Here is a 25,778-nt window from a genome sequence, read left to right as displayed (position 1 = left end):
GAGATCACAAGTAGGCAGAGAGGCAGGCAGAGAGAGAGAGGAAGGGAAGCAGGCTCCCCACCAAGCAGAGAGCCTGATGCGGGGCTTGATCCCAGAACCCCGAGATCATGAACTGAGCTGAAGGCAGAGGCTTAACCCACTGAGCCACCCAGGTGCCCCGGGAGCAGCATTTCTTGTCTTATCTCCATCTCATGGTCTCTGAAATCTTCCCTCATTCTTCAAGACCATCTTTCTTCAGTGACCTTATTGTTCTTTGTCCATTTTTCAATTACATAATGGAATTTTCTTTTACCTATCTATGTTCCACAGTAGACTAAGATTCTTGAGGAAGGGGACTGTATCCCATTATCTTTGGGGTTCCTGTCTGTAGGCCCAGGGTTGGCAGGTGGCAGGCATTTATCTAAGCTATGGGAGTGAATTAATGGAAAGAACACACTAATTGAAAGTACAGATTAATGTCTAGCTTTAAAAGAATTCTGATTTAAAAAATAAGATGAGAGAAGATTTGTTTCATGTCAAACTTTTATATAAAGATTTTTTATATAAAATTCCCAAATAATTTACTAGCCCTATGTGGTAGAATTCTTTCAGACAAATTAAAGTTTCAGAGCTGGGGCATAAAAAGAGCTGGTTTCATTCTCCAAACCTTCCTTCTGTTCCATGATGTGCCACAGATGTGGGGATTAGGGGGAAATACTAGTTTCTAAATTTGTTAAAACAGGTACTGCATGATCCCTGGTCTGCCCAGTCAAGCAGACCTCTGCTCTGCGATCAGACTGGTCCTAGATGATAAGCACACTACCATTGCTGCTGCCGCCATGACAGTCTTGCACATGGTGCCAGGACACATGCCTTGTGGTTCTACATGGGAGGTGAGCTGAAACCCTGAAAAAGCTGGTGACTGTGTTGAGGCCTCCACTGGCCAGCAGCATGTTTCCTATGCTGCTCTTGTCATCATCCAGAGAGGCAGGGGCAGAGACTGAGTTTGGGAACTGTAAGATGAGTACTTAGGAAATGCATGACTGGTACATCATCATCCTAATGAAATTACTCCAAATATCTCAGTGTCTTTCACCTTCTGTAAGTGGAGCTGGACAGATCTGATTTTGAACAAGGTATTTCAAGTGTGTTATTAAAGGTTAGACTTCACTGTATCCCCTGTACTATTATCTGGCACTAGAAGAGAGGTCAGCCTTTTCTTGTCCTTGGGGAACTTTGGAAACTTTAGAATGTCTGCCATTTAGCTATTGAGCACTCTCGTGCCTAACATGGCTTTTTAAGGCTGTGGAATTGGGGCACAAGATCTGGAGTTTGAAAGGCTTTTGCTAGCTGAGACCTGGGTCCTTAAGGAGTAAGAAGGTCTTATTCCAGGGATAGGAAGTCTCTTCACTTCACAGCTCTCCTCCTCATTGCTCTTATCTGTAAAATAGTGTTAATAATAGTTATGACCTGTCAGTCCCACTACAAGGATTGTATTGAATTAAAAAAGTATGTGTAAAGCTCATAGCACCCTATGCACCCACCTAGCAGGACTTTGGTAAATAAGAGCCATTATTATTCTCCTTTGTGCTGGAGTCTCCTCTCACTTTGACACAAGTGTCGTGACTCAGATGACAAACTACTCTGTGGCCCTGGCTTGGGATCTCTTCTGGATTTGGGAAGTATTTTTGAGCTATTGCTATAGCTGGGCTGTGAATAAAGTCCCCTTGAGACGAAACTGGCCGCCATATGTCTGCTACAAAGGCCTGAGTCCCAGACTAGGAGAAATTCCATCACAGAGTGTCCTTCCCTATGGGAATGTTGTTGAGGGACTGGAGCTGCCCCATGAAAAGCCCAGTTGGGATAACCTCCAGTGTAGCAGACTTCTCCTACAGGGGTCTGGTCCATCTTCTGTCTGGTACACTGGCCTTCTAAAGAGACTCAAAGAAATCAATTCTGTCAAATGACCCCTCAAGATCAAAGCCCCTTTTTCTAGATTTATGCTACATTCATATAATGATGCATTTGCATAGCCATTAATTATTGTTGATGATTTTTTAATAACATGAGGAAATTCTATGTCTTAAATATAGAAAAAGGGCCAGAGGACCCTAACAATGGCAAGAAAGTCATCAGGGACCCTGAAGGCCAGGGAGGGGAACACATGAGGCCCCACATCAGAAGCCCTGGATCTTCAGAGGTCAGGCATGAGGACCCTGCTCTGAATCTAAAATTATGTCCATATCTTCTGCTTAAGCAACATATGATTTGTACATTTCTGTAACTTCACTTTTTCTAAAATGATTTTGCTTTCCTTTTATAATCAGGAAAAAAAACCCTCAAACACTATTTCTTTAAAAATAGGAATTAATGAGATAGTCAAACTTAGTGAAGCATTTTCATGTATATAATTTTACTTTTCTTCTAACCAGCCTGTGAAGCCAGAAAGGCAGATGGTTTCATTTTAAAGACAGATGTGGGGGATGGAGGTGAAAGTACTTGTTCAAAATTGTGCAGAAAATCAGAAGCAGAAGTCAGAACTCCTGGCCTTGTTCTGGTCTCTCTACCATAGACTATTTTTTCTCTTAACATTTTCATTTTCATATTTTCTCCCAGTTCATTCAACAAATATATACGAAGCATTTATAGGATCTTGGGCAATGTGATAAACACCAAAAAGGCTATAGAGATGGAGATGACAATTTCTGTCCCCAGAACTTTGCTCCCTGGTGGAGATGTGCATGAGAGATTGACAAAAGAAATGTCAAGATAATATAAGCAGCAGCCTGTTCAAAGTGCCATGAGTACTCGGAGGACGGAGTGACTAATCCCATGGCAGGGGCGGGGGATGATCAGAAAAAGTTACAGAGAGGAGGTGACATTTAAATTGCAACTTGCTGTCTGCCATAGGAGGTAAGAGCCCAAGCTCCCAAGTTTGGCAGACCTTGAAGGAACTCCAGCCTTCACCACCTCATACTAATAGACTCGGACACATTACTTATATCCTTCCAAGCCTCAATTCTTCTCCTGGAAAATGGGGGTAATTGTAAACTACCTTGAAACAAATCATTTAATGGAAGGAAAGCATTTAATAACAGCCCATTTTTAAAAAATTTTATTTTCTATAAACATATAATGTATTTTTATCCCCACGGGTACAGGTCTGTGAATTGCCCGGATTACACACGTCATAGCACTCACCATAGCACATACCCTCCCCACCCCCTCTCTCAAACCCCCTCCCCCTAGCAACCCTCAGTTTGTTTGTTTTGTGAGAGTAAGAGTCACTTATGGTTTGTCTCCCTCCCAATCCCATCTTGTTTCATTCATTCTTCTCTTACCCCCTTAACCCCCCCTGTCGCATCTCCACTTCCTCCTATCAGGGAGATCATATGATAGTTGTCTTTTTTCGACTGACTTATTTCGCTAAGCATGATACCCTCTAGTTCCATCCACGTCATTGCAAATGGCAAGATTTCATTTCTTTTGATGGCTGCATAGTATTCCATTGTGTATATATACCACCTCTTCTTTATCCATTCATCTGTTGATGGACATCTAGGTTCTTTCCATAGTTTGGCTATTGTAGACATTGCTGCTGTAAACATTCCAGTGCACGTGCCCCTTCGGATCACTACATTTGTATCTTTAGGGTAAATACCCAGTAGTGCAATTGCTGGGTCATAGGGTTCTATTTTCAACATTTTGAGGAACCTCCATGTTCTTTTCCAGAGAGGTTGCACCAGCTTGCATTCCCACCAACAGTGTAGGAGGGTTCCCCTTTCTCCACATCCTCGCCAGCATCTGTCATTTCCTGACTTGTTAATTTTAGCCATTCTGACTGGCGTGAGGTGATATCTCATTGTGGTTTTGATTTGTATTTCCCTGATGCCGAGTGATATGGAGCACTTTTTCATGTGTCTGTTGGCCTTCTGGATGTCTTCTTTGCAGAAATGTCTGTTCATGTCTTCTGCCATTTCTTGATTGGATTATTTGTTCTTTGGGTGTTGAGTTTGCTAAGTTCTTTATAGATTTTGGACACTAGTCCTTTATCTGATATGTCATTTGCAAATATCTTCTCCCATTCTGTCCGTTGTCTTTTGGTTTTGTTCACTGTTTCCTTTGCTGTGCAAAAGCTTTTGATCTTGATGAAATCCCAATAGTTCATTTTTGCCCTTGCTTCCCTTACCTTTGGCAATGTTCCTAGGAAGACGTTGCTGCGGTTGAGGTTGAAGAGGTTGCTGCCCGTGTTCTCCTCAAGGATTTTGATGGAGTCCTTTCTCACATTGAGGTCCTTCATCCATTTTGAGTCTATTTTCGTGTGTGGTGTAAGGAAATGGTCCAATTTCATTTTTCTGCAATTGGCTGTCCAATTTTCCCAACACCATTTATTGAAGAGGCTGTCTTTTTTCCATTGGACATTCTTTCCTACTTTGTCGAAGATTAATTGACCATAGAGTTGAGGGTCTATTTCTGGGCTCTCTATTCTGTTCCATTGATCTATGTGTCTCTTTTTGTGCCAGTACCATGCTGTCTTGATGATGACAGCTTTGTAATACAGCTTGAAGTCCAGAATTGTGATGCCACCAACTTTGGCTTTCTTTTTCAATATTCCTTTGGCTATTCGAGGTCTTTTCTGGTTCCATATAAATTTTAGGGTTATTTGTTCCATTTCTTTGAAAAAGATGGATGGTACTTTGATAGGAATTGCATTAAATGTGTATATTGCTTTAGGTAGCATAGACATTTTCACAATATTTATTCTTCCAATCCAGGAGCATGGAACATTTTTCCATTTCTTTGTGTCTTCCTCAATTTCTTTCATGAGTACTTTATAGTTTTCTGAGTATAGATTCTTAGCCTCTTTGTTTAGGTTTATTCCTAGGTGTCTTATAGTTTTGGGTGCAATTGTAAATGGGATGTACTCCTTAATTTCTCTTTCTTCTGTCTTGTTGGTGTAGAGAAATGCAACTGATTTCTGTGCATTGATTTTATATCCTGACACTTTACTGAATTGCTGTATAAGTTCTTGCAGTTTGGGAGTGGAGTCTTTTCGGTTTTCTACATAGAGTATCATCATATCATCTGCGAAGAGTGATAGTTTGACTTCTTCTTTGCTGATTTGGATGCCTTTATTTTCCTTTTGTTTTCTGATTGCTGAGGCTAGGACTTCTAGTACTATGTTGAATAGCATTGGTGATAATGGACATCCCTGCCATGTTCCTGACTTTAGCAGAAAAGCTTTCAGTTTTTCTCCATTGAGAATATTTGCAGTGGGTTTTTCATAGATGGCTTTGATAATATTGAGGTATGTGCCCTCTATCCCTACACTTTGAAGAGTTTTGATCAGGAAGGGTTGCTGTACTTTGTCAAATGCCTTTTCAGCATCTATTGAGAGTATCATATGGCTCTTGTTCTTTCTTTTATTAATGTATTGTATGACATTGATTGATTTGCGGATGTTGAACCAAGCTTGCAGCCCTGGAATAAATCCCACTTGGTCATGGTGAATAATCCTTTTAATTTACTGTTGAATCCTATTGGCTAGTATTTTGGTGAGAATTTTCGCATCTGTGTTCATCAAGGATATTGGTCTGTAGTTCTCTTTTTTGATGGGATCCTTGTCTGGTTTGGGGATCAAGGTGATGCTGGCTGCATAAAATGAGTTTGGAAGTTTTCCTTCCATTTCTATTTTTTGGAACAGTTTCAGGAGAACAGGAATTAGTTCTTTAAATGTTTGGTAGAATTCCCCTGGGAAGCCGAATGGCCCTGGATTTTTGTTTCAATGATTCTGTTTCAATCTCCTTACTGGTTATGGGTCTGTTCAGGTTTCCTACTTCTTCCTGGTTCAGTTGTGGTAGTTTATATGTCTCTAGAAATGCATCCATTTCTTCCACATTGTCAAATTTGTTGGCGCAGAGTTGCTCATAGTATGTTCTTATAATTGTTTGTATTTCTTTGGTGTTAGTTGTGATCTCTCCTCTTTCATTCATGATTTTATTTATTTGGGTCCTTTCTCTTTTCTTTTTGATAAGTCTGGCCAGGGGTTTATAAATCTTATTAATTCTTTCGAAGAACCAGCTCCTAGTTTCATTGATTTGTTCTATTCTGGTTTTTTTTTTTTTTTTTTTTTTTTTTTTTTTTTTTTTTTTTTTTTTTTGTTTCTATTTCATTGATTTCTGCTCTGATCTTTATGATTTCTCTTCTCCTGCTGGGTTTAGGGTTTCTTTCTTGTTCTTTCTCCAGCTCCTTTTGGGTAGGGTTAGGTTGTGTACTTGAGACCTTTCTTGTTTCTTGAGAAAGGCTTGTACCGCTATATAATTTCCTCTCAGGACTGCCTTTGCTGTGTCCCACAGATTTTGAACCGTTGTGTTTTCATTATCATTTGTTTCCATGAATTTTTTCAATTCTTCTTTAATTTCCTGGTTGACCCATTCATTGTTTAGAAGGATGCTGTTTAGTCTCCATGTATTTGGGTTCTTTCCAAATTTCTTCTTGTGATTGAGTTCTAGCTTCAGAGCATTGTGGTCTGAAAATATGCAGGGAATGATCCCAGTCTTTGATACCAGTTGAGACCTGATTTGTGACCCAGGATGTGATCTATTCTGGAGAATGTTCCATGTGCACCAGAGAAGAATTGTATTCTGTTGCTTTGGGATGAAATGTTCTGAATATATCTGTGATGTCCATCTGGTCCAGTGTGTCGTTTAAGGCCTTTATTTCCTTGTTGATCTTTTGCTTGGATGATCTGTCCATTTCAGTGAGGGGGGTGTTAAAGTCCCCTACTATTATTGTATTATTGTTGATGTGTTTCTTTGATTTTGTTATTAATTGGTTTATATAGTTGGCTGCTCCCACGTTGGGGGCATAGACATTTAAAATTGTTAGATCTTCTTGTTGGACAGATCCTTTGAGTATGATATAGTGTCCTTCCTCATCTCTTATTATAGTCTTTGGCTTAAAATCTAATTGATCTGATATAAGGATTGCCACCCCTGCTTTCTTCTGATGTCCATTACCATGGTAAATTGTTTTCCACGCCCTCCCTTTAAATCTGGAGGTGTCTTTAGGTTTAAAATGAGTTTCTTGTAGGCAACATATAGATGGGTTTTGATTTTTTATCCATTCTTATACCCTGTATCTTTTGATTGGGGCATTTAGCCCATAAACATTCAGGGTAACTATTGAGAGATATGAATTTAGTGCCACTGTATTGCCTGTAAGGTGACTGTTCCTGTATATTGTCTCTCTTCCTTTCTGATGTACTACCTTTAGGGTCTCTCTTTGCTTAGAGGACCCCTTTCAATATTTCCTGTAGAGCTAGTTTGGTGTTTGCAAATTCTTTCAGTTTTTGTTTGTCCTGGAAGCTTTTAATCTCTCCTTCTATTTTCAATGATAGCCTAGCTGGATATAGTATTCTTGGCTGCATGTTTTTCTCATTTAGTCTTTTGAATATATCATGTCAGTTCTTTCTGACCTGCCAGGTCTCTGTGGATAAGTCTGCTGCCAATCTAATATTTACCATTGTATGTTACAGACTTCTTTTCCCGGGCTGCTTTCAGGATTTTCTCTTTGTCACTAAGACTTGCAAATTTTACTATTAGGTGACGGGGTGTGGACCTATTCTTGTTGATTTTGAGGGGGGTTCTCTGCACCTCTTGGATTTTGATGCTTGTTCCCTTTGCCATATTAGGCAAATTCTCTATAATAATTCTCTCCAATATACCTTCTGCTCCCCTCTCTCTTTCTTCTTCTTCTGGAATCCCAAGTATTCTAATGTTTCGTCTTATGGTGTCACTTATCTCTCGAATTCTCCCCTTGTGGTCCAGTAGCTGTTTGTCCCTCTTTTGCTCAGCTTCTTTATTCTCTGTCATTTGGTCTTCTATATCACTAATTCTTTCTTCTGCCTCATTTATCCTAGCAGTGAGAGCCTCCATTTTTTATTGCACCTCATTAATATCTTTTTTGATTTCAACTTGGTTAGATTTTAGTTCTTTTATTTCTCCAGAAAGGGCTTTCATATCTCCCGACAGGGTTTCTCTAATATCTTCCATGCCTTTTTCGAGCCCGGCTAGAACCTTGAGAATTGTCATTCTGAACTCTAGATCTGACATATTACCAATATCTGTATTGATTAGGTCCCTAGTCTTTGATACTGCCTCTTGTTCTTTTTTTTTGTGGTGAATTTTTCTGCCTTGTCATTTTGTCCAGATAAGAGTATATGAAGGAGCAAGTAAAATACTAAAAGGGTGGCAAAGACCCCAGGAAAATTTGCTTTAACCAAATCAGAAGAGACCCCAAATCGTGGGGGGGGGGAGAAAGGGGATAAAAAGAGGTTCCGAAAAAAAAAAAGAAACAATTAAAAAAAGAAAACGAATAAAGAAAAAATATAAAAAAAGAAAAAAAATGTATATATATATTAGATAAACTAGTTAAAAAACGTTAAAAAAGGAAAGGGTAAAAGTTAAAAAAAATTTAGCAGGAGAAGAAAAAAAAAGAAAAGAAAAAAATTGAAAAAGAAAAAAAATTGAAAAATAAAAATAAAAAAGAAAAATAAACAAATTAAATTAACTGCAAGACTAATGAATCATAGGAAGAAAGCCATGAGTTCAGTGCTTTGCTTTCTCCTCCTCTGGAATTCTGCTGCTCTCCTTGGTATTGAAGCCGCACTCCTTGGTAGGTGAACTTGGTCCTGGCTGGATCTCTTGTTGATCTTCTGGGGGAGGGGCCTCTTGTAGTGATTCTCAAGTGTCTTTGCCCCAGGCGGAATTGGGCTGCCCTTACCAAGGGCCGGGCTGAGTAATCTGCTCAGGTTTGCTTTCGGTAACTTTTGTTCCTTGAACGCTTTCCATCGGGTTCCGGAGGAGGGGAATGAAAATGGTGGCCTCCCAGACTCCAGCCTGGAGGAGCCGAGAGCTTGGGGCCTCACTCCTCAGTGCACCCTCAGAGAATAGTGCCCAATCACTCCCCTCTCCCTGGCCTCCGGTCGCGCTCCGAGCTCACGGAGCCTGCGACCAGTTCAAGGTAACCCCGAGCTGAGAGCTCACTCCTCAGCTCTGTCTCTGAGCCAGCTTCCCCCTTCTAATACCTGCAAGCTCTGCGATACTCAGACACCCCCGATCCTTCTGTGACCCTGCGGGACCTGCGGCCACGCTGACCCTGCGGGCTTCACCCCGGTTTAGCTTCTGGAGCGATGTCCCTCAGTGGAACAGACTTTTAAAAGTCCTGACTTTGTGCTCCCTTGCTCCACTGCTTGCCGGGAGCTGGCCCCTCCCACCGCAGTCTATCTTCCCATCGCTTTGGATTCACTTCTCAAAGTGGTTGATTTTCTGTTTCTGGAATTGCTGTTCTTTTTCTCTTTGATCTCCCGTTGGATTTGCGAGTGTTTGCAATGTTTAGGTAAGCCATCTAGCTGATCTCCTGCCACCTGATGTAGCCTCAGCCTGCTACTGCTCCGCCATCTTGACTCCTTCCCCAATAACAGCCCATTTTAACTTCAAGAAACTAGAGACGTTATTATCACAATTAGTAGTGATATGACTAATATTCATTTATTTCCCCAAATGAAAATTATTTCCCATGATAGATAGGTATTGGGACAATGTCCCAGGTAGAGGAAACAACAGCTAAGTCACTGATATGCAATAGGCTCTGACTTTTTTGGAAGGTGGCATGGAGGCAGGCATGGGGGTGTGGTGTAAAGTAGTAGGAAGTTGGGTGAAGCCTAATAGGTTGGTGTCAGATTGTGAGGAATCTTGTTTGCTGTAGGAAGAATGTTATGTTCTAGGATGGCGGCAGGGTGCTATTAGAGATATAGAAGCCAGGGAATGGCCAAATGTGTGTCTTAGGGAGATCCCCAGGTAGACAAGAGGAGCTAGGTCTGACAGAGCTGGAAAATTGTGATACAAAGTAGCCCTTTAAAGCCAGTACAGTACAGGGGTCTGCATGGAATAGACAAGGGCTCATGATGGCAAAGTTATTCACAGTTAAACAAGGACCTCCTGCACATAAGACTTTAAAAGGTGAGGAAGGCAGTTCCTACTCTCAGGACACCACATATAGTAGGGAAAGAAAAAAGGGAAGAACTAGAAATAGTTATAATTTAGGACAAATAATCATCCCAAGAGAACAACAAGGACAGCATTAAGAGGGTCAAAAGGAAGGGGAGGGTGCTTGGGTGTGACATCCAGGTGCGTGAATCAGAAAAGGCTGTGTGCTTATTGTCAGAATCCTTCCCCCCATCACTGGACCATAATAAGCTGTATGAGGCAAGGGCTGCATCTATGATTTTCTTGACCAGCACAGAGAAGGGAATCAATAACTCTTGGAAAATAGTGATTGTGGACTGGGGTTCATCTGAGTTTCCTGGCACTGCTAGATGCGTAGTTGTAGAGTGAAAGGAGAGATCTATTCCAGGAAATCCAGTCTGGTCAGTGGTGAGCTCATTGCAGGCCTTTGAATTTTCTTCCTTTGATCCCTAACTACAGAAAGCATACTTTTTTTCCATCTTGAAACCAACAAGTAAACAAAAAACAGTGACAACAGCTCATGATGTCCCCTCTTCTCGATCACCCACCTGATATGTCTGCATGTGGGGTTGGATTCAGTCAGGCTTTGGGTACTTGGTGTAAGAGTTACATGAACCACTCTTGATTTCAACAATTAGAATGACTCAGCCCATTTGGCTCAGGAGAAAGAAGGCTTTTGTGTCAGCATAACCAGGGTATCACAGTATCACATGTGCTACCTGGGAAACCAAGTCCAAGCACCAATGGGAGGTCATTGTGTTTAGCTGATGATTTAAAAAATGCATATAGAGATTTTGCCAGGGGGAAAAAAGTACTGGTTTAATTTGAGTGAAATTTAATATAATATAGTTATGGATTCTGAGAATTGGTGAAGCCATTCATGATAATAAACCTCTTATTTGCTTTGGAACAAATAATCCTTTGGTATGATGTTTATTGTCTTTTCATTTTAGTTGTGGTTTAAACCAAGGCAAAATGCTCTGCCCAATGTGCTTTTCAGTTAGACAGACCCTGTCTCCTTTAAATTACGCTTTGTGTAAAATGGACTAGGTCACATGTAATAAATTTTGGCATTTTAATGGAAACTTTATAGAGAAAATAGTTAACAATCTGCTTTAATTTCAAAACTAATTTTCCCTTTCATACAGTAAGGCAGTATCTTGGTAAAATGTGCAAAATGCATGGGGATTTAATTATGATGGCAATTTGTTCTGAAATGAGGATAAGCTGGACTGTCAATATTCTGAATAAAGGTGTTGGGGGTTGGCAGTGAGGGTAGAAGTATAATCGCTTGATGTTCCCGGGTCCTGAGTGCCACGTGGACCATAGTAGAATTACAAGTCCTGGCACATTACTTGCCAGTCAGTAGAAGGATGGATGTTCCTGGGGGGAAAGACAGGGCCTATACACTCCAGTGGGATCATCGCCATATAAGAACTGATAGATAAGGAAAAAATTGGGAATCATTTTTTTCATGTCTATCCATTGGATCCAATTCATTCATTAATTTATTGCTTCAACAGATATTTCAATTCCATTGTGTTAAGTGCTAGAGATACAAAGATAAGCAAAAATAAGCAGGATTCCTACCTTAAGAAGATTATAGGCTTTGAGAGAGGAACACAGTCATCAAAGAATGACACAAATGTATGTACAAGGTTAACTGTGTCAAGAAATTTGAAGGAAGAATCCCTGGTGCCAGGTGAGTGTCCAGAAGGGGTATTTCATATGATCCAGGGCAGTGGTGGTAGTTAGTAGTCTTAGAAAACCTTACGTGTGAAGCCCCAACAGAGCTGGAAACTGGGCAAAGAGGATGGCATATTGTGTATTATTCCAGGCAGAAGGAAAAGTGTACACAGACCCTTAAGGATGTGTTAGCGTAATGGGTCAAAGGAAGCCAGGGTGACTTGATGTGCCTGAGATGCATGCTTCCATGGGAGAGGCAGGTGGGCCCTTCTGGGTTTGTAGTGACAGACCCAGTCTTACATTCTTAAATTTATCATGAAACTGAAGTGTGACATGGGTCAGATCTAAATTTTGTGGTGATTGCCTTTGCTTGCAATGTCTAAAATGTGCTAGAGGAAGAGGAAGTACATGTTGGGGGACCAGTAGGAACACACCTGTGGAGATCAGATAAGAGGAGGGGTTTGGAACAGGGTGGCAGTATTGGAGGAGAGGCATGCTTATCTTGGCATCTAGCTCACTGTGGCAGTGAGAAAACCAAGCTCTAGGTTTGGTTTTCTGTAGGACCGAGGCCCCTGTAGGAGGCAGGCCAAAGTCATATGTTCAGGAAACCTCAGGAGTAGTGATGATAGAAGTGACTAATAGGAATTCAATCTATAAGTTGGTTGAAAGATGGGGATGAAGTTGAGGCAAAACCCAAAAGGGCTTATGAACATTATATTTTCAAACATTGTTTACGCCAGACATAAATGGTGTTGGTTGGGTGTGGATTTGTCCCATAGCTCTTTTTATTGCAAGCCATGCTTTAGAGCATAATGATCATTTAAAAAAAAAAAAATCTATGTTTCTTTGGACTTAAAAAAAGAAATGTGTTTTTGGTATACAGCAAATTGCCTTAAGCAGCTTGAAATGAAAGCCTTTTCAAGCAAAGGCCACGATGAGACCCCTGCTCAGCTGGTGAGGCAGTTGAACCTGCCAGTCAGAATGGGTCTCAAGTTTAGTGTCAGGAGTTCCTGGGACTGCCCTGGGTCGTGGTGGCCTGTAGACTTCCCATACTACTCCCACCACTGCATTGCTCCAGCACTGAGTTCCTGACTATTTCTGTGAGCACGCAGACAACTCATCTAGCTTTACCTGACTGCCTTGTGCTTAAAATGGCAGGCACCCAACTCTTGCAGTGTCTTTCACCTCAAGGACACTTGATTCCACACAACAAGGGTCTTTCATTTCTGAGCTCTATGCTGTGCTTGATATGGCTGCATATTCTTCTGGATCACTGACAACTGTGTCAGGGCACGTTCACTGTCATGGTTTCTGGTCTTAATAAGAGTTCATTCCTTATCAACACCATTATTTTGCCCTGAGAAAATCTAAAGCTTGATTCTGAAAACCCACTACAGACCCATGAAGGCATCTTGCATCTTCTCTCCCAATTTGCTTCAAACAGCAAATGAATGGATATACAATTATTGAGCACCCATTGTGTGCTCTACATTTGTGCTCAGGACTTTCATTCACTTAAGTCTCAGACACCCTTGTAAGGGAAAGGTTATGTTCAGTATTATAAGGAAAGGAGTCAGAGGCTCACAGAAGTTAACTTTCCCAAAGCCACTTAGCAAAAAGAAGGTGGCAAAATGTGTCAGACCCAAGACTTCTGATTCTATACCCAAGACTCTTCCCACCTTAAATTGGTAAACAAGCTGGCTTTAGATGGTTCATGGACAGTGAAGGGAAAAAAAAGTGAATCACATGATGGGAAAGTTGTTTTCCTTTCAGTTCCCTATCAAACATTCCAATTAGTCAAATAGAAAGTGTGTTTGGTGTTAAAGTGGATTTAGCATGTGTTGAATATCTGCTAATCTCCCTTTTTAACACTAAAAAATTTTAGCAAGAATTTAACAAAATCATTTTGATTCTATCTTCTCTTTTTGGAACATAATATTGGTTTCCTTATGATGGTGATATAAAACTGTCTTTTAAGGAAGAAAATTAGAGGAAAAAATTTAAAAATGTTGAAAAAATTATATTGTATGGACACAATAATGACAAAAAATCATGGAAGTATATCCATCTGAATGAAGCTAGGACATACTCCATTCATTTAAACCACCTCCTTTGCTCCCAGGACATGTGGGTCTTCATGTAATCACTGAGGCACTAAGTTCTAAATGTGTTCATTGTTGATTTGTTTTCCTGGGAAAGATACAGAAGCAATTATAATAAAAACTATCCCTGTCACTAGAACCATTAAGTCGCTCTTTTTAAGTTTAAATTTTATAACGCAAATCAACCCAAGCTAGTAATGGAGTCTTAAAACCTAGGAAAAATATGTAAGTTTATTGCAAAAGATAATATCCCATTTAAAACAGTTTAGAAATTTACAAAACCTTACATTGGTACATAGTCTTTAAGAAGGTGCTCTATAGATGAACTGGTATGAAGTTCCAAGTATAGTGAGTACCTATTTTTTTTTAACTACAGAGAAAGCAGCTACATAAACTCCTGCAACTGAAGGTGATGTATCGGTCTTTTTCCCTTCAATTTTATAAAAGTAATTTTTGCTAAATTAATATCTCTCCATGAAACCAAATAACCTCAAGTACATCATTTCTGTAGAATATCATGGTAGATATTACATAATATTTCACAAAGAAGTGATTTCACATGGAAAGTGAGTATAGAGATTTGGCATATGGATCTGTATGTTGTTTGAAACATAAAGATGGTCATTTTTCAGCAGGAAGTTGTTTACTGAACCCATTTCCTTCCTAACTATTTAAAAGTTTCGATATCCAGTAGAGACCCCCCTTCCCGATTTCAGGTTGGTGGCCTGAGTAGTGCTGTGTTGTGCTTTGGTATAGAATTATCATAGCCTCATTTGTTGTTGTTTTGTTGTTGTTGTTCTCAAAATGTCAACATTTTCCAACCCCAATTTCATTTAATTCAGTTGAGGATTTATCTCAGGTCCCCAACCAGTGTACGTGTACAACAAGATGAGCTTCATTATCCAAGGGTTGGATTATCCTTTATGGGTGAGTTTCCTCAGACACCTCTCCATCATTCCAGGCTAACTCTGTCAAGTGATCCCACTCAGCTTTGGGTTGTTCTGTTTTCTGCTCATTTTGATGTTGGAATGTGCACAGAGCTTATAAAGTAGGTAGAGTAAGTATTTATACCTCCATTCAAGAATGGACAAACAAGTCCTGAAAATGTAAGCAATTTGCCAAGGTTAGTGTAATAGACTGTTCTGTTGCCCGGGTCTCTTAATTCCAGGAACAGGATTATTTTCATTCTAGCATTCTACCTGAGAATACAAATTAATTTGAAAATTAGTGTAAGCAAAGCAAATTAAGATGGAAGCTCTACAATGAGATAAAATTATATAAGAGATCCCAAATTATCTTGTTTTATTGGATTATCCTCTGTGCTGTTCTTTTCCACTGTTGGGGCCAACTGAGAGTTGATTGTGTGGATACAGAAAGATCTATGGCTTTTAGCCAGTGGTAGCATATCTTATTGAAATGTGACTTCTTAAGTATGACAAGTGTATTTATCTTAATTCCAACTTAGTGTTATGTATTCCGGTCTCATTTTGTGGGTTTAAACACTACACTAGAAACAGAATGAGAACATCTTGAATGACATTCCAAGACTTAAATAGTGCAAGCCGAGAACTCTTTGCCAAATTTCCCTCTCGCTCCCACTGAAATAGCTTTGTGCACTGCAGTACGGTGACAGGGAAAGGTGAAGTTGTCGGAGTGGTTTGCTCAGATAGTCTCAGTTTGCAGTGTGGTACATACGTCCTACGTGCACTCTGCAGACTCTAACTCAGACACCTGATCTTCAGCAAAGGGGATTATGAAATGCCTTCTTCACTGAATGCTTGCTGAGCTTTAGGATCCCTTTTCTAAGCAGCATCGATACAACCACAGCCTGGTAGAGAATTTAATGCAAAGGATGCGAGCCTTTCCAACCTACCCCTTATCCCTAAGAGTATGTAGCAATTAATTCTATTACTTTAGTAGTTTGTTCAGCCATGCAAGTTTGACTGGACCCACATGTATGAGGGTCTTGCCAAAAGAATGAGTCAGACTTCAAAAGAATTCAGACTTTGGGAAGGAAAGCTCTTTAATACTAAAATGGAAAAAATATATATATTCTCATCCCCAGTCCTGCTGCTTCGTCAGTCATGTGACCATCACCTGGTCATCACAAAGGGAGATTATGAAGATTAACGTACTTTGGAATCTATCTACAAGGCTGTTGCTGGGATGAATGAACAAGAACCAGTGTTGTGTTTTATCTTAGTCTTATGTTACTGTAAGATGAATGGAGAGACAAGCTGCTGGATCTCGTGGTCTTAAATATTGCAGGGATGTTAACTGTGGAATCTTAAAGTCCAAGCCCAAACCAGGTCCAAATCATTTGCTGACAGGTCTCAGGCCCAAGGCTGAGAACATGATGGTTTATGGCAGGATCTGCAGCAGTTACAACTGCAGGATAGCCATACCACCAAGCTCCTTAAACCCTGCTGTAACCTCACTCTGCCATGGCCTGTAAAGCTTACATAGCATGAGATGACACATCCTTGATTTGCAATCTAAGGGCTAATTAAAAATGAAAATGACCCAACCCACCAAGTGACCTTGCATTTTTATGCCCTACCTACTTCTGTTGTGCTTCTATATGTCAAAATCTTAGAAAACTGTGGTTTATGTCTCTCTCTCTCTCTCTTTTTTTTTTTCCTAGAGTATCTGCTTATAATGCTCCTCTATCTTTCTGTCATGCACAACATTTTTTTTTTTTCCTTTTGGGATGAGGTACCCAGGATGGGAAGAAGTGTTTAGCATCATGGAGGTGTTGGAAAATGTCATAGGGTTTTGCTCATGGTGGGAAACTAGACTCTCAAAGGATGTGGCCTGGCCATGTGTGACAGCAAGCTAGGCGAGTGGTCACTCTAGGGTCCATGAAGTCCTCAGCAAGCAGCATCACTCATTCAGGTGACATTAGTGGTCAGGTGTCCAGCAGCAGTTAAACCAGCCCGAGTCTTTCCCGTTTCACAAGTTAAATGGCTAACCACCTGGGGCCTGTGCTAAGAAGTAGAGAAGGCCTGAGGGCAGTGGTTTCCCCACCTTGGGGAGGTATCTAGGGGAGGCAAAGGGAATGGACCCAACAAGCTCAGATCCACCAGAAGCATTTCTTCTTCACTTTCTTGGTCTTCCTCCTTAAGTCCTGTTTCTCAGGGGCTGGGGGTTCTGCTGGGGACTTTGGTGGAGGAGATGCCTCCTCCACTGGTTCCGCTTCCTCCAGACTCTGCAGAACTTCATGGAACCTGCCTTCCTGCTGCCGAAAATCATATTCTACACTGAAAAACAGAGAGAAGGAAGGAAAGTAAATTCAAATCAGCACATACTGATTTAGCATTACTGAGTGTCTGACTGACATGGAAGAGCGTAGGCTTTGAGATCAAGTCCCACATGCTTAGGTACCTACTGACCTTGGGAAGATTGTGCCACTCCTCTCAACCTCCAGTTCCTCATGGATTGAACTGGCACCTGAAATGCCTTCCTTTTTTGGATATTCTTAAGTCTAAAAGAGACGTGTAAGATAGCAGCCTGATAGTAGGTGCTCCATAAAAATTACTCCAATCTCTCTTGCACATTTATTTAATGCTATTGTTAATTATTTTTATACATTTTACACAAAAACTGCATTATAGAAGATTTAAGTAATACAGATGAATATACAATAAAACTGATGATTCAATTTCCTCATCAATAAAATGGACACAACAACAGCAACAATCTCAAAGGCTTTCTTTGGAATTAATATGTATATTAACTAAGTGAGAGAATACAAAGGAAATACTTATAGCAGTACCTGGCTCTATGGAAGTAAACCTTCCATATTTAGTAGCTCCTATTAGTGTTGTTATTAATATCATTATTGCCATTATTACAACTAATACATTATGCCTTGCTCTTTGCCTTGCTTCTCAATTTAATAATGTGGCTTGGAGAGCTTTCCATATACACTTACCTCAATGTAGACATATTTAAATTCTTTCCTTTAACACGTATTTCTTAATCCCCACTTTTTCTTTGCTATTTTATTTGTGTGTTTTGGAGTGATTAATATACAGACTCCATTGTATTATCTGTACACAGATCTGTGAGGTAAACATGATGCATTTGGGGACTGGTAATTCCCAGGAGTTGAGAAAGTCAGAGGTCAGGAAGTACAGAAGCTCTGGTTTGTTCACCAGTGGGGGGTCACACTGGGTACTCACACTTCCCATGCCCTTGAGGGCTTGAGAATCAGGCTTGCAGGTGGTCAGAGTTTGTCAGCTTGATTCATAACTCTGGCTCAGTTTTCCCAGAAACTGGAAAGCAGGCTCAGAAGAATGAATCTTGCAGATGCCCCTGAAGGCTGTGCATGGGCTCTCTCTGCCCTTAATTGTCCACTTTACACCCTAGGAGATTTACTTATGGAGGACTTTCCACTGCCGAGATGATTATAAGAAGACTCTTAAGCTCTTAGCTGTGTTTTCACCTGGTTTCATTCTAGAGGCCTCAGATGGCCCAAGATGAGTAACCACTGTAGGAGTGTGGAAAGTGGAGGAAATGCAGAGTCACAGAAGCAGTATATTCTCTTTGCTTGGCAAGGAGAGAATTGAAAGGTTTCATACAGAAGACAGAAGACCCCCACATTGGTCTGTGATGTGGCCATGACAGTCTGAAGTCTTTCACCCAGCCAGGGATAAAAAGGAGCTATCGTTAAAGGGACACCTGTCCTTATCTACTATCTCCATGTCACATCACAAGAGACCCAGTTTCAGAGTAGGTGCTGCTAGAAAGGCAAATCATGATTATCACACATGACTACTGAAGCCCCCAAATGGGCATTCCAAGCTGGAAGAAGCTGAAAAGTTAGAAGAGCCAGACGGCATGTTTTGTAGCCAGACTGATGGGGTGTCAGTGCTTAGGGAGTATTAGGAAGATGTTTCTGATTATTTTGTTTCTGCATTTTTCATAAGCTTCACCCAGATTTTCTTCTCCTTGGTGTTATTCTTTTTTCCATCCCTCCCTGGTCTCTTCTACAGAGACATACTTCTGGCTGGATGACCTATATAATGGCTGTGTTTTCCAAAGCAAAGCTCCACAACTGATTAGCTGTGAGATCTTGAGGAAGTCATTTCTCATTTTTTTTTTTTTTTTTTTAAGCCACAGGGTCCTCATCTCAAAATGAGCATGGTACCTACTCATAGGATTTCAGTGAAATTTAAAGGTTATGCATGTATAACACCCAGCTCAGAGCAAGGCACCAAGTATTCAGCCAGTCATTCAACAAATATTTCTTGGGTATCACACATGTGCCAGACCCTATGTTAGGTGCTAGGGAAGGAATGGTAGACAGACAGACATTATTTCTGGCTTCCTGGTACTGGTAGTCCGTTGGCTGTATGTCTTCAGTAATGTCAGTCAACATCAAAAGCAATTAGGGACATTTTAGTTAAAGCTGAAGATTTGCCAGGTCATTGAACAAAGACATCCACAAACTCAAACACTGAGGCTTTCACTTCCAGGATGCACTATCCAGCACTGTACTCCTCTTTGTCTCTGGGCATGGGGTGAATTTTTGTCTGCATTACCTGTACCTCACTCTCCCCAGTAGAAACTTAAGAGATGGATTCAGAGGCTGGGAAAGAATTGATCTCCAACAACCTCTGCATTGCTTCAAGGAAAACATTTAAAGCAGTAAGTTGCAAATTCTGATTGTTAAGCCCACTAGCACTAGTTCACAGATAGGGCACATACACATTCACAGTTCTGCTACCTCCTAAAATATTCCTAGCCTTCCCTACTTCATCCTAGAACACCATATAGAGCCCCAAAAAGTGGGTACCTCCTGCTCATTCTCAGAATTTCCTGTGCTTTCTGATAAGAGATAGTTTATCCATCTATCCAATCAGCCAGACAGCCAACCAACCATCCATTTATCCAACCAATTATCCATCCATCCATCCATCCATCCATCCATCCATCCATCCATCCATCCATTCATCCTACCCATCATCTAGCCATCCAGCCAGCTGGCCAGCTGGCTAACCAGCCATTTCCTGCTCTGGGCCTGACACTGTGCTCAGCTACAGGGATAACAGTAAGATAGACAGATATGGATACTGCTCTCATAGATCTTAGATTCCAGCACATGAGATAGATGATTAAACTAACAATTGTTTTACAGATTGCTTTGCATTTATCTCAACTACCCCTACCTACTACCTGTTCAAACACACACCTCTACCACATTATATGAGCGTACACATAAACTGACCTCCTTCTTTTCCTTATATGTAACTTTTCTCTGACTTCACAATTCAAACAAACAAATGACAACAACACACCCCTTGAGTTTGTTAAGATTCACAATAGTGTCCCAATACCAATTAGAAAAAATAATGCTCTGGGGAATTCCAGAATATGTATAGAACTGGCATGCCTAGAGGGAGAAGAGCCAGGAGACAGAATGTTAACTCTGTCTCATCATCACAACTTAAAGTTCAGCCCAATATAGAGAACAGAACAGGGACTATTCTGTGGAACACTCCTGGGTTTGAACTGAGAATACCGCTTACTGGCTGGGTGACCCTGGGCAAGTTGCTACTCTTTCTGAGACTCATTTGAAAGCGGGGATTATAAAGCCATCTCACTGGGTAGTTGTGCAGATGGGACAAAATAACAGGTGAAATGTCCTCACATAGGATATGGTGTCTGCCCACTCTACTCTTCACTAAGTCTCTTGTCTTCCTATCTTAGGGACTGAATGCCTTACCTCTTCACTCATACATTTAGCTCTTCAGTAATTGTACACCTTGTCAGGAACTCTTCACTCTTCCCCTCCATATACGTTCAGGGAAGAATACACTCTTTATGTTTCTATGGAAACACCACAGGTTTCCATTATAATCATTAGAGCTCAGGGAGTTCCCCACCCCCCTCCTATAACTATCCCCACTGGTCTTGACAATTTAAAGGGGATTGAAAGTGACTTTCTTTTCAAGGCCAGACAAATAGCTGAATATAGGGAAACATGTACACTTTGGAAAGAAATTGATTAATGTTTTTAAGGCCAAAGCAATTTATTAACATAAAGGAAAATTGTCACTTTTCTTCTTATTCCTCCATTTGACAAACTACTGTTTAGTTTGGTGGGGGGAGGACAAGAAGTATGTTTTGTCTTGGTAGCAGCTGCCTTATAAATAGTCAGGGGGTAGTGCCCTCTCTCATCTGTTTTCATTTTGAGGCTGGGTAGAGAAGAGGAGATACCACTCAACTTCCTACTCAGCCAACCTACACTAATTCAGCACCCTCTTGAAAAGGAATAAGCTGCCTACTTGGTAAGAATTCAAATAAACTCTTAACAAAGGATTCTTTATAGATTCTGGAGAATGATTGTTTACCTTGGGCTTGGTGTCAAGGTACAACACCAGTAACTCTCCCAACCTCATCTCCACTTGTTTTCTTCCTTTTAATCTTCCTACCCTGACACCCTTACCATTTTCTGCCACTCATATTCCATAGGGAGGACAGAAGTGTTGAGTGCTTGGCTTGTGCAGAACTCTGGTTCACAGCTTTGGGCAAATGGTGGTCAAGAATTTATTATAGTGTGTGATTCAAGCCTGGGACCATTGAGATAGTCCAGAGCACTCAAGGTTTGTGAGTTTAGTCCTCTGTAGATGGATGGAGTACCTAACCCCTGGTTCAGGGGTGCCCAGTTCACTGGGGAACCTTAGAGTCCTTTCTGTCCACAATGCCCATGCGTGGCACCACACCACACTTAAGAGAGTGAGCTGTGTGGAAAGGAGGAATGGAAGAGAGCTCTCAGGTTTTCTTCCTGAGGGCACCTCACTAATCTAGCAGATAGATCAATGCTTCAGCCATCATGCTAGTTGAAAAGTAGAAGGATGTTTTTCTAGGTAATTGGAAGGAGAACCAAACAACAGAGTCAGGTTGTGGATGCAGTATCTTGGCTGGGAAAACTGAAGTGCAGTGAGCCAAAGGGAGATAAAAGTTTATGTAGAAACAAACAGTAGAAACCTCTTACATTTATATAGCACTTTCATATCACAAACCTTTTCAGATCTGTGTTTTTCTTTTACCCTTATAATAGCCCAGGAAGATGGGAAAATTGTTACCCCCATTTAACTGACAAAGGGTTTGGCAAAGGAAAGTCCCACCATGAGTTATGATCAGAATCTAAGCCTGGTTTCCTGACTCCCTGTCCTTTGTTTTTCCTAAAGAGAGCTCAGTTGTTTTATTCCAGGGCTTGCCTATTATGGGGGGTGGGGGTGGGGGTGGAGTGGGGGTCTTATTCTAAGAAGAAAGAAAGAATGAGAATACCTGCAGTGTGTTAGGTGAGGGCATATGGTATTTAAGTGAATAATAATAACAGGAATGAGGAGAAGTAGGAAGGTGGGGAGGAGGAGGAAGTGGAGAGAGCAGAGGGGTGGCAGGAAGACAGGGGAGAACTACCACTCCTCTCATTTATGAAGAGTCATCTGTAGTGTAAACACTATACTACACGTTCAATGATTCTCACGTGTCTCGTGTAAATTTCATAGCCCCTTGAGATAGATGCTAACTTCATTTTACACATGAGGAAACTGAGGCGAGGGGAGGTAAATATTCTGCCAAGAGCACACACTAGTAAGCGACAGGGCCAGGATCTGCACCTATATTGTCCAGCTCCAAAGCTTGACTACTGAGGTATTCTGTGCTGAAAGAGCATAGTAGTCTCTATTTGTGTGAGATCCTAGGTGCCAAATGTGTATGGGGTAGGTGTGGTGAGAAAGTGCTGATCAAGGCCTGGTGCACCTTAAAGACCTCTCAACCCCCTGTGGAACTGGATGAAACCTGCGACTGTGGCCCATGGTGACACTTTCTGACCCAGCTAACCAACCCACTTCAAAACAGTGCTTCTAGCTTGCAGGGCAGTTCTGCCCTTAAGGCTGTTTTCCCAGAGGAGGTGGGCGCCGCTCCTAAAAAGCAGCTTACTCAAGGCCATACAGGGACTCAGCAGTCTTGGGTCTACTGTAGGCTACTGAGGTCTGTGGCTGTCTCTCTGCACTTTCTTCTTAGCAGGTGAGTCTTGCTCTTTTATAAAGAAAAGTGGCGACAAGCCACTGCCATAAACCATAACTCCAGGCAAGTTGGCTGAGAAATTAATGATCCACAGCATCTCTCTGAAGACAAAACATCTCCCCAAACCCTCTCCATCCCTTCATCATCTCTGTCGGAGTGCTTCTGCGACCCCTCTTACCACAGAACTCAGGTGCACTACAGATTTATTACTGCCTGCAACTTCCTTTTTTAGAGAATTAGCCATCAGAATCAACGGAATCAACGAAGGTAGTTTGGTTCCTCTCCACTTGGATAAATCACGCCATTTTGGAAAGTGTCTCTGGGGGAGAATTACAGTCTGGGAAAGTAGGAGCTTTCGTTAGTTTGTTTTCTTTTCCCCTCAGCCTGGAAGGGATTTTGTTCCTAATGCTTTCTTCTAATGACCAGATTGCTCATTATTTATAGGGTATAATTTTAAGCTTTACAACTTGCAGCCATTTTAAGTTGGCAAGTGTACCCCTTCTCCTAGGGCCTCTGTCTGCTGATGAGTCCTCAGAGAATTGTAGGTTCCCTTCTCAATACATAAGTAAGTAGGACCAAGCTGCAGAAATCTTCACTGCTGATCCCAGTCTGTGAAAGAAATCTGTGCCCTGCCTTCTGTGGCTCTGTGTCAAGAAGATCTTTAGGATTGGCCTCCAGAAGTGGCAGGTCATCTCAGAGAACTTTAACATGTATATTCATTGATTCTGCAAGGTCAGAGTAAGAGTGGCAGGGGCAAGAAAATCTCCTGAAAGCAGGATCGGTTTGCGCTCTTGCTACATTGAATTTTGGACAAGTTGTTCATGGAACCCCTCTTGAGTCCTGGTTTCCTCATCTGCAGAGTGATTACAACAACCAGACCCCCATTTTAAGATTGTTGGGAGTCCAAAGTGAGAGGATACATGTACAGTGTTTAGCAAAGCTCTTGGCACCATGCCTGGTTCAATACATGGTAATGATTGTTACATTAACTTTACAGAGAAATAAAGATTGGGTCATTCTGTGGTCAACCATGTCCTCTGTGCCAGCAGCCATCCATTTGTTATTCCTGTGAAATTCTAAACTTGATTGATTTTATATTTATAGTATGTTTCAGCCTCTTTAGCTATTAATGCATTAAAATAGGTTTCATTTTTATTTCAGATAAATTGCTGATGCTATAAATCCTACTTTCTCCTTGCATTCTAAGGAGAAGAAGAAAGGGACAACGCTAGTGAGAGAAATGGGGGCTAGAAGCAAATGTCTTAGGGATCAACCTGTCGGAGCTCTGAGAAATTTCCACATGTGCTCTGAACTCTATGTCTGCTTCCTAAAAAGAGAGAGCTGAGCCGTGTTTGGTGGCACTTATTGGGGGGATGCTGGGTGGTGTTGCCCTAATGTCCTTGTTCTAGCATCTGGAATAAATGCTGTTCAGTCCGTATTGAAATTTGGCGAGGGCTGCAAACGCCCCTGTGATTACTAGAAAGAACAGACATGCTGTGTAATTTATAATTATTTTCCACCGCGGACTTCATTGCTGGCCAGAGGGAGGACGGCGGCTGGAAGGCAAAGCTCGCACAGTCCACCCAGCTCCATGCTGGCAGAGCATCAGAAGCAGACAAAAGGAAAATACTAAATAATTTAGGTGGAAAGTGGGTTACTAAACCCACAGGCCTGGGCGCATATTGCATTTCTAGTAAGATAATGCCTTTTTCTCTAGTTAGGTAATAGTTGTAAGTGGAAGGGAAGGCCAAGCCCCAGTGGTCGGAAAGCTTCACCACAGAAGAAAACTCAAGGGAGACACTCAGCGCCACTGACCGTGTGGCCCAAGGTGGCTCATGTAAGTCTCCAGAGCCTCTTTCCCCAGGAAGGGGCCGGCTCGGCTTTCCTCCTGCGGGGCACGCAGCTGCAAGGCTTTGGCCTGTGTTCTGGAGAGGCTCCTTCTGATGAGTTCTGAATATCTAAACTGCGAGGGAGTCACATTGGGAACAATGAGAATACAAAGGGAGGCCCTTGCAGCAAATCTTCAGAATATCCTTAACGTCTCTGTCTGGTCAGAAGGAGTTGTAACAGTGGAGAGGCGGCCCGTGGTCTGTGGAGCTTGAGGGAATGAGAGGATGGTGGTGGAGGCGCCTGGCATTCGGGGTCGTGCATATTACCTGGTTCGGGAGCATGCGGTGACTACAGCTCTCTCCTAAGTCGGGAAGCTGGTGCGGGCCAGCACCTTGCATACTCACCCTATCTGGTATTTATGATTGCTCCTCCAGGACTCGCCAGAAGATAGCTCCTAGCATCTGGGCTTAGCTTGGGAGCAACATTGGGCTTTACATGGTCTTAACCTTAATTGGAGGAGTAATGTCAGCAGGGGTTGCCATTCTGTTCTGATCTCAGAAGAGGCCTGAGCAACTGGGAGACGTGGCAGGAAGGAGCTGCTGCAAGTGAATGCCCTACGTAATGCATAACGCAAGCCTGGGCCCCAAAGTGGACTGACGGAGACTCATTTTCTCTTCTCTTTGGAAATAGGAGGCCTCAAAAATTACTATATGAGCTAGCCCCCTGACATCCACTTCCTTTCCCATCGCGTCCACTCTTATCTGCACCCCTGAGTTAGGTCTGTAGATGACTGCCTAACCCTACAATTAGTAGAAAAGCAAACGTCTTTCCAATGATGCATTCAAAACAAAAGCTATTTGCTGGGCTATTTTATTGGCAAGAATTTTCTTTTCATGGGCATGTAGGCTGGTTGTCACAAAAGTTTATAGTAAATCAACTGCATTTTCTTTTAAGACCCTGATTTTTGGGGCATCTGGGTGGCTCAGTTGGTTAAGTGGCTCAGGTCATGATCCCAGGGCCCTGGGACTGAGCCCCACATCGGGCTCTACATCAATGGGGAGCCTGCTTCTCTCTCTCCACTGCTTATACTTTCTCTTCAAGTGCACATGCTCCC

General features: G+C 41.6%; 2 protein-coding genes and 1 long non-coding RNA gene across 11 annotated transcripts in view; 2 read left to right on the top strand and 1 right to left on the bottom strand.

Annotated features, from left to right (window-relative positions):
* DOCK2 (dedicator of cytokinesis 2) overlaps positions 1–25,778 on the top strand; it is a 409,502-nt gene that overhangs the window by 185,825 nt on the left and 197,899 nt on the right. The window lies entirely within an intron of this gene.
* LOC116586727 lies at positions 1,484–25,676 on the top strand. The gene is made up of 4 exons (XR_004284124.1): positions 1,484–1,494; positions 8,577–8,586; positions 18,686–18,691; positions 21,684–25,676. It is a non-coding gene; the product is annotated as an uncharacterized LOC116586727 (long non-coding RNA).
* INSYN2B (inhibitory synaptic factor family member 2B) overlaps positions 14,009–25,778 on the bottom strand; it is a 116,243-nt gene continuing 104,473 nt past the window's right edge. For all 4 annotated transcript variants that reach the window (XM_032337055.1, XM_032337054.1, XM_032337057.1 and 1 more), the window contains exon 4: positions 14,009–17,055. In XM_032337055.1, coding sequence (XP_032192946.1) covers positions 16,869–17,055 — 187 coding nt within the window. In that variant the 3' untranslated portion in view covers positions 14,009–16,868. The remainder of the gene's footprint in view (positions 17,056–25,778) is intronic.

The sequence above is a fragment of the Mustela erminea genome, chromosome 3, assembly GCF_009829155.1.
Source record: "Mustela erminea isolate mMusErm1 chromosome 3, mMusErm1.Pri, whole genome shotgun sequence".
Classification (NCBI taxonomy): Eukaryota; Metazoa; Chordata; class Mammalia; order Carnivora; family Mustelidae; genus Mustela; species Mustela erminea.
Note: the sequence above shows the minus strand (reverse complement) of the source record. Positions and strands in the feature narration are given on the sequence as shown.